Raw genomic sequence first — 10,921 nt, forward strand, 5'->3', positions numbered from 1 at the left:
AAGTAAGAAGTAGACCACATTTTCCACTGCCTTTTTATATGGCAACTGATTGTTGTCTTATTTCATAAGAACTTTGTACCAATATCGCTTTTTGAATAAATGATAGGCATCAATAAAACATTTCTCTAAAGGTAATAAAGTGAAATAACTAGCTTGCTATGAGACAATTCCTTTCATCATTATATATTAAAACGTTACTTGAGTTTTGATAATACAGGCTTGTAGCTTATATGATTTCTATAAAAGCAGATGATGCTACAATTGTAACTGAGTGTATAGAGATTGGTAACACCCAGTTTGAGTATAAAAGTGCACGGTAACAGATGTAGAAGAAGCAGTCAGTGGAAACTTCTGAGCATTTCACATCCTCTTCCTATTTGTATTGTGAGAAGATCCATCATGTCTCATCACTCCATCCTTGCCTCTTCTGGACACAAGCACTTTAGCTCCTGTTCTGTTGCTTTACCTAAACACTCCAGCTCACACAGCATCTTATCCCATTCTTCTAAGCACACAGGACATGGACACAAGAAACAACATTGCTTTAGCAGCACAAGTGCCCATAGCATTGGATCCAAGGGCCATAAGATCTCATTCGGAAGTTTTCATAAAAGTGGACATGGATCTGGAGGAATTAGTGGTGGTTTTGTGGGACAGTCTGGATGTGGAGGTATCACTCATGTGACTATAAATGAAGGCCTTCTGGCTCCTCTCAACTTAGAGATAGACACCAACATCCAAAGAGTTAGAAATGACGAGAAAAACCAAATTAAAGGACTCAACAACAAGTTTGCTTCATTTATTGACAAGGTAAGATTTGTCTATATATATATATATATATATATATATATATATATATATATATATATATATATACATATATATTTGTTAAAGTGTAAGAAAAGTCTTTAAGTAGTGAATGGCTAAAATTTATGGCACACAGGTGTCCTCCTGTCATTTAGAGGAGGCTCTATACTGGGTCAATACCAACACAATGTGGATCTTATTTTCAGGTGAGATTTCTGGAACAGCAGAATAAGATGCTGGAGACCAAGTGGGGTCTTCTACAACAACAGAGAACAGCCAGTGGTCAGATTGAGCCTTTGTTTGAGGCTTTTATCAGTAACCTTAGGAGACAACTGGAGAACCTGGAATGTGAGAGGGGTCATCTAGATTCAGAGAGAACCAATATGGAAGGAACCGCTGAAGACCTTAGAAGAAGGTATGCCTATTGAAAGTCTAATTTCTAAATCTCTTTTCCTTTTCACAATAAGTATTATTATTGTCGGACCCATACAATACAATGAATATGATCTTGCTTTTTGCCCAGAATTTTTTTTTTTTCTAATTCACATTTATTGTGAATACTTTTAATTGCAAATGATCATATTCTGTCCTATAAGAATGTTATGTTGGGGCCTAAAAGAAAGAAGTAGTAGATAGGCACAAGGCTTTTGTGTGTGGGGTTTAGACAATTAAAAAAATTATGTTTTATTTAAAAAAAAAATAATAATTATGGGTCCAAATACTTTATTAGTAAATAAAGAAAACTTTAAGTGGACCTCCACTTTACATGTTTATGATACTGGTGTCTTCTTATGTGCCATGGGAGCCTTTTGCCCTTCTCAGAGCCCAGTTGCACCCTCTGTCACTGTACTTATTGTTAAATACAACATCAATTCAGAGCCAGCAGAGGGGAAAAAAGCACATAACTAAAACAACATAAAAAATTAAAAAATAATCAATAACACATTTCTTATAGCTATGAAGAAGAATTGAATAGGCGCACAGCAGCGGAGAATGAATTTGTCAGTATAAAGAGAGTAAGTATAAAATTGTATAACAACTATTATAAGCGGAGACTACTTTGTCTCAGTATAACATAAAACATTTTGATACAATATTATGTGCTAAGAAAATATATCACTGAATTAAGTTTTTTCTTTAGGATGTTGATGCTGCCTTCATGAATAAAGCCGAACTTCAGTCCAAGGTCGACTCCCTCACAGATGAGATCAACTTCCTAAGGACTCTATATGACGCTGTAATAACACAATATGTAATTCATTTTTTATTAAATACTATATGAATTCTGTCATATAATAATTTAGTTATTTATATTTTAGGAGATCGGTCAGCTCCAGGCTCAGATCTCAGACACTTCAGTAGTTGTGTCTATGGACAACAGCCGAGACCTGGACCTGGACAGTATCATCTCTGAGGTCAGAGCTCAGTATGAAGACATTGCTAACAGAAGCAGAGCTGAGGCTGAGGCCATGTACCAGTCAAGGGTAAGTGTAAACCATGGGCATTAAACACATATCTGTATATCTGCATATCTCTTTGTAAACAGTAATCATTAATTTCTGACTATTTATTGGACCTGTAGTTTGATGAGCTGCGTATGGCAGCCGGAAGAAATGGAAGTGATCTACAAAACAGCAGAGATGAGATCTCTAGACTCAACCAAACAGTCCAGAGACTTAAAGGAGAAATTGAGTGTGCTAAATCCCAGGTGAGCATCATAAACGTCAACCAAAGACAAAATTCTTATCTAAAATTACGTGAAGTAATAGTAATTCCTAATGTATTTACAGCGTGCTGCACTGGAAAATGCCATCAATGAGGCTGAGGAACGTGGAGAAGCTGCTGTCCGAGATGCCAAGAGTAAATTGGCTGAACTAGAAGCTTCTCTACAGAGGGCCAAGCAGGACATGGCCCGCCAGATGAGGGAATACCAGGAGCTGATGAATGTCAAACTGGCTCTGGATATTGAGATCGCCACCTATAAGAAGATGCTGGAGGGAGAGGAATGCAGGTGAATAAGCCCTTCTGGAGACATAACTATCACAACTAGTCACAAGATAATAACAAAATTCATACTGCCCCCAACCCATAGGAATGGATAAAGCTAATAGCCAAAAAGACTCAAAATAACAATAAACAGATTATCTTAATATACATGTTCAATTTTTTATCCAAACATTGAAAATTATATATATATATAGGCATAAGTTGTCAAAATATTAAAATAGCAAAATTAATCATTGTGTATCAAACTGAGCATAAAGATAACATAAATATATTTGTAAGACAGTAAAACCATAACACAAAAATCATGGTTATACAACACAAATGTTACAATCATTGTGTTCTGTTTCAGGATGGGAAGTAACAGCTCTGTAAATATATGTAAGTATATGCAGTATGTTTGCAATATTTAAACTTTGTATCCCTTAAGAAAGTATCAATAGTATATAGAATAGAATTGTGTAAGCTTTTGTTGTCCATGTACTACATTCCTCTTCTTTCTGGGACATTCACCAGTATGCTAAATGCGGTTCTACTACTCCACTGTTCACACTTCCCAAATAATGAGACATGGTGGCCACATATGCAATCATCTGACAGTCACACACTACCCTCCTAGCACCTATCAATGCCAGCAATGCCACTCTTTGCCATTCCTTTTCTATCTGACATGGCAAATGTATGTGAACAACCAGTAGAAGGCAGTCACTTGTATCTTCCAATTCCTGCATTGATATCTAATATTATAAATATTTTTAATTAAACTACTGTATATATTTTCTGTAATCAAATTGATTTCCACTACTTTACAGCTGTTCTACATTCAAGTACTGGAGGCAAACACCATTCAGGAGGCCACCAGGGTGGACATCACCTTTCTCATCACCACCATAAAGGGGGACATATATCCAGCAGCCATGTCTCCAGCAAACACCACTCTGGCCACAGCCACCATTGCTGAAGTGAAATGGTAGACTACAGACCAAACATCAATACCCACTTGATGTCCTGATACTAAATATATTAATGTATGCTTTGTCACTGTGCTTAAAGGAATTTGATTTTAATACAATAGTTTCACCTTAATTCAAAGGATTCCTTTTCACTTGTCTATGCTGCCTTCAATAAACTGAGCTGACTGCAAAACTTATAGTCATGTCATTCTTGGTTCCTAATATTATAAACTTCTAGTGAAGGATCTGATACTAAGAAATGGAAACTTATAATACAATTCACACAGTGATATATTGCCATAAAGTAATGGATCTGATTATAATCATCACCAGAATAAGAATCAAGCAGTAGCCATGTCCCATCCTTTGTTTTATTAAAACAATGTCTCATAAGTTGCTCTGGTCCTTTTAAATGACTCAGTCCATCCGTTATGAAGCACATCTAAGGAACCTATACATTGAATGAAAAATCATCCTTGAAATTAGCATTTTTATACTTTTCTATTGTAGCCAATGTGGTGTCCCGGTACCGTATCCTATCCGGTACCTTTGCGTGTGGGTCCCCTTAGCCAGAGGCCTTGGACGTTGGGGTCCCCATTGTCTAGTTCACCCCTGGTCACCTCTCATATAGATAGTTATTGAGCTAATAGTTTATTTAGGATGCATGTAAATATGATGATATCAATGTCTATAAATAGTTAATTACCTGTATACAGCGTAGCAGGACCTGCGGGTCACGTGATCAGGAAAACTCTATGGTTTCTGCTTTAGGACCTTTGGAGGTCCCTGTGACGTATGCTACCCATCACTCCTTGTAACGGTGACTGTTACTGGGACCAATCAAAAACGGCCCTGCCCCTGCCCATATAAGGGAGCGGCGGCCATTGCTCTCTCTCTCTTTGCTCCTGCGCTCCTGAGGAGGAAGGATCTATACAGCTATCTCCCGCAGTGAGTTAGGCCCGAGCCTTGCGGCAACGGCTGATCGATTTTAAATTGAGAGTGTGTCAATCCCTAGGCACTCTGCATGATCGCCGGACCTTATCTATCCCCTAAATCCGAACGGATCTGCAAATATTCCCTAAATTCAGAGACTGTATCTAAAAGTCAAGGTCCGCAACAACTGTCAGTCATTGCACTATATAGAGACTGTATTCCTGAGACTGTTATTGTGCATTGGATGTACTGCAAGCCTTTCAGTAAAGTTTGTTCAAATTCAAGTACCTTGCGGACCTTCAGTCATTTTGTCCATGCACCTATCGTTACTGGGAAGTGCGGCGATAGGCCGGAGAATTACCTCAGCATACTAGCCCTCAGCCTGGTGTCACGAACTATAGGTTTAACATTAACCCCTTATTTACCGAAACAACACCCCAACTACCATACATCCCCCAAGGGCTACCACAAAGCCTTTTTGGCGTCACGAACAGGATATGGTTGTGTGCCTACTACAGTCGCCATTAGTGAAAGTGTATTCCCCCCCAGAAAAAGAACTTTATTCATGTGCTGTAAACCGTGTTGCTGTGTACAGGAACGGTGCTTGTGGTGCACCATACAAGAGGGCCAAGAGAAAAGTAAGGGGGAGGCGAAAATTCTGTTACAACTAAGATGTGTAAACTGCGCAATGAGTTCATGCTGCGGTGCTTTGGTCTGGTCGGCACAGGCGGAGGCGAACTGTTGCCGGAGAAGCGCGCGAAGAAAGCCTGCGCTGTGCCATGCCCCGCCCCTGGGCGTGACCACCAAGTTGCAGTGTCGCAGCCGAAAGGGAACTCAGAGATACAGGAGTCATTTCTGGAGGGACCGGAAGTCAGGGCTGCACCGATAGTGTCCTTCCTGCCGGGCGCCATTTTAGAGAAGCCCACTATAAGAGACGCCACACACAGCGAACTCTTCAGTCTGCACGGAGAGCCGGAGTGTACAGATATGGCGGAGAGCAGCGTTCCACGTGGTGAAGTTAGCAAAATGGCACCGGAAACACGGAAAGTTGTGGCAGTCAGAGCCCAACTTTTTCAAGAGCTTGCTGAACGTCTGCAGCGGTTGTCATTAGACGAAGAGGGGGCCTGCAATCTTCCCCCACTGCCTGACGATTGGCCAGAGACACCTCCAGCGGAGAGCACAAGGACACCTGTAGGTGCATCACCGGTGAGACTGTGCCCTCACCACAGAACCTGGGGCTCGTGGGCGAGATCCCGTCGGAGGAGTCTGCTGTGAGTACCCCGCCATTACTGCCATTGCCAGGTTCATGTAAGCCAAACCCAGCAATGTTTGAAAGTGCAGCGAGCCAGACTTGACTCGACCCATCTCTATTTGTAACCTGTGTTTTCATCTAATATGAAATATCTAATTATTGCCAAACGTATGTATATATTACATATATTCATTATTAGGATTAAACATTGAATTTCTCAAAAGTATTCGAAAAAAGATTTATATTGTAACTATTGATTTATGTATAGGCACTGAATCATTTTGATGTAATCCTGTGTCAATTTATTGATATTTGCATGCAGTGATTTACCTTATCTCCGATATTAGAGATAGATTTAATAAGATATGGTCACAACTAATTTGTAGGATGATCAACAGTCACCCAAAAATGGGTGACTGCTCACCCACTCTGTGCTTTAGAACCAATCCAATTTACATAAATAAAGAGTGAACATAAAATCAGTAGAGGCATGACACAATAAGCAAGACACAAGATATTTTATAAGTGGTCACTTTAATGATGACTTTATGTGTGCTTTATTTCAAATCAAATTATTCCATCTCCTTAACATTTTTAGGTTCATGGGTTGTTTAGCAGTAGAAAAATGTGGCTGCCCTCCTTTAAAATAAAGCCCCACCTCTCCATTGGCTGTGTATTGTCTTAACCCCCACTAATCAGCTAGCTAATACTTCTCCTGTATGTAGGTGGTAATTATTAAGTAAGAAGTAGACCACATTTTTCACTGCCTTTTTATATGGCAACTGATTGTTGTCTTATTTCATAAGAACTTTATACCAATATCGCTTTTCGAATAAATGATAGGCATCAATAAAACATTTCTCTAAAGGTAATAAAGTGAAATAACTAGCTTGCTATGAGACAATTCCTTTCATCATTATATATTAAAACGTTACTTGAGTTTTGATAATACAGGCTTGTAGCTTATATGATTTCTATAAAAGCAGATGATGCTACAATTGTAACTGAGTGTATAGAGATTGGAAACACCCAGTTTGAGTATAAAAGCACAAGGTAACAGATGTAGAAGAAGCAGTCAGTGGAAACTTCTGAGCATTTCACATCCTCTTCCTATTTGTATTGTGAGAAGATCCATCATGTCTCATCACTCCATCCTCGCCTCTTCTGGACACAAGCACTTTAGCTCCTGTTCTGTTGCTTTACCTAAACACTCCAGCTCACACAACATCTTATCCCATTCTTCTAAGCACACAGGACATGGACACAAGAAACAACATTGCTTTAGCAGCACAAGCGCCCATAGCATTGAATCCAAGGGCCATAAGATCTCATTCGGAAGTTTTCATAAAAGTGGACATGGATCTGGAAGAATTAGTGGTGGTTTTGTGGGACAGTCTGGATGTGGAGGTATCACTCCTGTGACTATAAATGAAGGCCTTCTGGCTCCTCTCAACTTAGAGATAGACACCAACATCCAAAGAGTTAGAAATGACGAGAAAAACCAAATTAAAGGTCTCAACAACAAGTTTGCTTCATTTATTGACAAGGTAAGATTTGTCAATATATGTATATATATATATATATATATATATATATATATATATATATATATATATATATATATACATATGTGTTAAAGAGTAAGAAAAGTCTTTAAGTAGTCAATGGCTAAAATGTATGGCACACAGGTGTCCTCCTGTCATTTAGAGGAGGCTTTATACTGGGTTAATACTTAACACAATGTGGATCTTATTTTCAGGTGAGATTTCTGGAACAGCAGAATAAGATGCTGGAGACCAAGTGGGGTCTTCTACAACAACAGAGAACAGCCAGTGGTCAGATTGAGCCTTTGTTTGAGGCTTTTATCAGTAACCTTAGGAGACAACTGGAGAACCTGGAATGTGAGAGGGGTCGTCTAGATTCAGAGAGAACCAACATGGAAGGAACCGCTGAAGACCTTAGAAGAAGGTATGCCTATTGAAAGTCTAATTTCTAAATCTCTTTTCCTTCTCACAATGAGTATTATTATTGTCGGACCCATACAATACAATGAATATGAGCTTGCTTTTTGCCCAGAAAGTATTTTTTTTTTCTAATTCACCTTTATTGTGAATACTTTTAATTGCAAATGATCATATTCTGTCCTATAAGAATGTTATGTTGGGGCCTAAAAGAAATAAGTAGTAGATAGGCACAAGGCTTTTGTGTGTGGGGTTTAGACAATTAAAAAAATTATGTTTTATTTAAAAAAAAAAAAAAATTATGGGTCCAAATACTTTATTAGTAAATAAAGAAAACTTTAAGTGGACCTCCACTTTACATGTTTAGGATACTGGTGTCTTCTTATGTGCCATAGGAGCCTTTTGCCCTTCTCAGAGCCCAGTTGCACCCTTTGTTACTGTACTTATTGTTAAATACAACATCAATTCATAGCCAGCAGAAGTGAAAAAAGCACATAACTAAAACAACATAAAAAATAAAAAAGTTAACAATAACACATTTCTTATAGCTATGAAGAAGAATTGAATAGGCGCACAGAAGCGGAGAATGAATTTGTCAGTATAAAGAGAGTAAGTATAAAATTGTATAACAACTATTATAAGCGAAGACTACTTTGTCTCAGTATAACATAAAACATTTTGATACAATATTATGTGCTAAGAAAATATATCACTGAATTATGTTTTTTCTTTAGGATGTTGATGCTGCCTTCATGAATAAAGCCGAACTTCAGTCCAAGGTCGACTCCCTCACAGATGAGATCAACTTCCTAAGGACTCTATATGATGCTGTAATAACACAATATATAATTCATTTTTTATTAAATACTATATGAATTCTGTCATATAATAATTTAGTTATTTATATTTTAGGAGATCGGTCAGCTCCAGGCTCAGATCTCAGACACTTCAGTAGTTGTGTCTATGGACAACAGCCGAGACCTGGACCTGGACAGTATCATCTCTGAGGTCAGAGCTCAGTATGAAGACATTGCTAACAGAAGCAGAGCTGAGGCTGAGGCCATGTACCAGTCAAGGGTAAGTGTAAACCATGGGCATTAAACACATATCTGTATATCTGCATATCTCTTTGTAAACAGTAATCATTAATTTCTGACTATTTATTGGACCTGTAGTTTGATGAGCTGCGTATGGCAGCCGGAAGAAATGGAAGTGATCTACAAAACAGCAGAGATGAGATCTCTAGACTCAACCAAACAGTCCAGAGACTTAAAGGAGAAATTGAGTGTGCTAAATCCCAGGTGAGCATCATAAACGTCAACCAAAAACAAAATTCTTATCTAAAATTACGTAAAGAAATAGTAATTCCTAATGTATTTACAGCGTGCTGCACTGGAAAATGCCATCAATGAGGCTGAGGAACGTGGAGAAGCTGCTGTCCGGGATGCCAAGAGTAAATTGGCTGAACTAGAAGCTTCTCTACAGAGGGCCAAGCAGGACATGGCCCGCCAGATGAGGGAATACCAGGAGCTGATGAATGTCAAACTGGCTCTGGATATTGAGATCGTCACCTATAAAAAGATGCTGGAGGGAGAGGAATGCAGGTGAATAAGCCCTTCTGGAGACATAACTATCACAACTAGTCACAAGATAATAACAAAATTCATACTGTCCCCAACCCATAGGAATGGATAAAGCTAATAGCCAAAAAGACTCAAAATAACAATAAACAGATTATCTTAATATACATGTTCAATTCTTTATCCAAACATTGAAAATTATATATATATATAGGCATAAGTTGTCAAAATATTAAAATAGCAAAATTAATCATTGTGTATCAAACTGAGCATAAAGATAACAGAAATATGTTTGTAAGACAGTAAAACCATAACACAAAAATCATGGTTATACAACACAAATGTTACAATCATTGTGTTCTGTTTCAGGATGGGAAGTAACAGCTCTGTAAATATATGTAAGTATAAGCAGTATGTTTGCCATTTTTAATCTTTGTATCCCTTAAGAAGGTATCAATAGTATAAAGAATAGAATTGTGTAAGCTTTTGTTGTCCATGTACTACATTCCTCTTCTTTCTGGGACATTCACCAGTATGGTAAATGCGGTTCTACTACTCCACTGTTCACACTTCCCAAATGATGAGACATGGTGGCCACATATGCAATCATTTGACAGTCACACACTACCCTCCTAGCACCTACCAATGCAAGCAATGCAACTCTTTGCCATTCCTTTTCTATCTGACATGGCAAATGTATGTGAACAACCAGTAGAAGGCAGTCACTTGTATCTTCCAATTCCTGCATTGATATCTAATATTATAAATATTTTTAATTAAACTACTGTATATATTTTCTGTAATCAAATTGATTTCCACTACTTTACAGCTGTTCTACATTCAAGTACTGGAGGCAAACACCATTCAGGAGGCCACCAGGGTGGACATCACCATTCTCATCACCACCATAAAGGGGGACATATATCCAGCAGCCATGTCTCCAGCAAACACCACTCTGGCCACAGCCACCATTGCTGAAGTGAAATGGTAGACTACAGACCGAACATCAATACCCACTGGATGTCATGATACTAAATATATTAATGTATGCTTTGTCACTGTGCTTAAAGGAATTTGATTTTAATACAATAGTTTCACCTTAATTCAAAGGATTCCTTTTCACTTGTCTATGCTGCCTTCAATAAACTGAGCTGACTGCAAAACTTATATTCATGTCATTCTTGGTTCCTAATATTATAAACTTCTAGTGAAGGATCTGATAGTAAGAAATGGAAACTTATAATACAATTCACACAGTGATATATTGCCATAAAGTAATGGATCTGATTATAATCATCACCAGAATAAGAATCAAGCAGTAGCCATGTCCCATCCTTTGTTTTATTAAAACAATGTCTCATAAGTTGCTCTGGTCCTTTTAAATGACTCAGTCCATCCGTCATAAAGCACATAAAAGGAACCTATACAATG

At 38.1% G+C, this 10,921-nt stretch overlaps 2 protein-coding genes across 2 annotated transcripts; both read left to right on the forward strand.

The window, feature by feature from the left end:
* The first annotated feature begins 399 nt into the window (after positions 1–399).
* LOC130357701 (keratin, type II cytoskeletal cochleal-like) lies at positions 400–3,772 on the forward strand. The gene is made up of 9 exons (XM_056560426.1): positions 400–810; positions 1,014–1,222; positions 1,763–1,823; positions 1,949–2,044; positions 2,127–2,291; positions 2,390–2,515; positions 2,598–2,818; positions 3,164–3,192; positions 3,624–3,772. The coding sequence occupies exons 1-9, from the start codon at positions 400–402 to the stop codon at positions 3,770–3,772; spliced, it is 1,467 nt and encodes a 488-aa protein (XP_056416401.1).
* A 3,313-nt stretch (positions 3,773–7,085) lies between these two features.
* Positions 7,086–10,468, forward strand: LOC130357702 (keratin, type II cytoskeletal cochleal-like). The gene is made up of 9 exons (XM_056560427.1): positions 7,086–7,496; positions 7,709–7,917; positions 8,459–8,519; positions 8,645–8,740; positions 8,823–8,987; positions 9,086–9,211; positions 9,294–9,514; positions 9,860–9,888; positions 10,320–10,468. Exons 1-9 carry the CDS (start codon positions 7,086–7,088, stop codon positions 10,466–10,468), a joined length of 1,467 nt encoding a protein of 488 aa, XP_056416402.1.
* The last annotated feature ends 453 nt before the right edge of the window (positions 10,469–10,921 follow it).

Source organism: Hyla sarda, chromosome 2, assembly GCF_029499605.1.
Source record: "Hyla sarda isolate aHylSar1 chromosome 2, aHylSar1.hap1, whole genome shotgun sequence".
NCBI lineage: Eukaryota > Metazoa > Chordata > Amphibia > Anura > Hylidae > Hyla > Hyla sarda.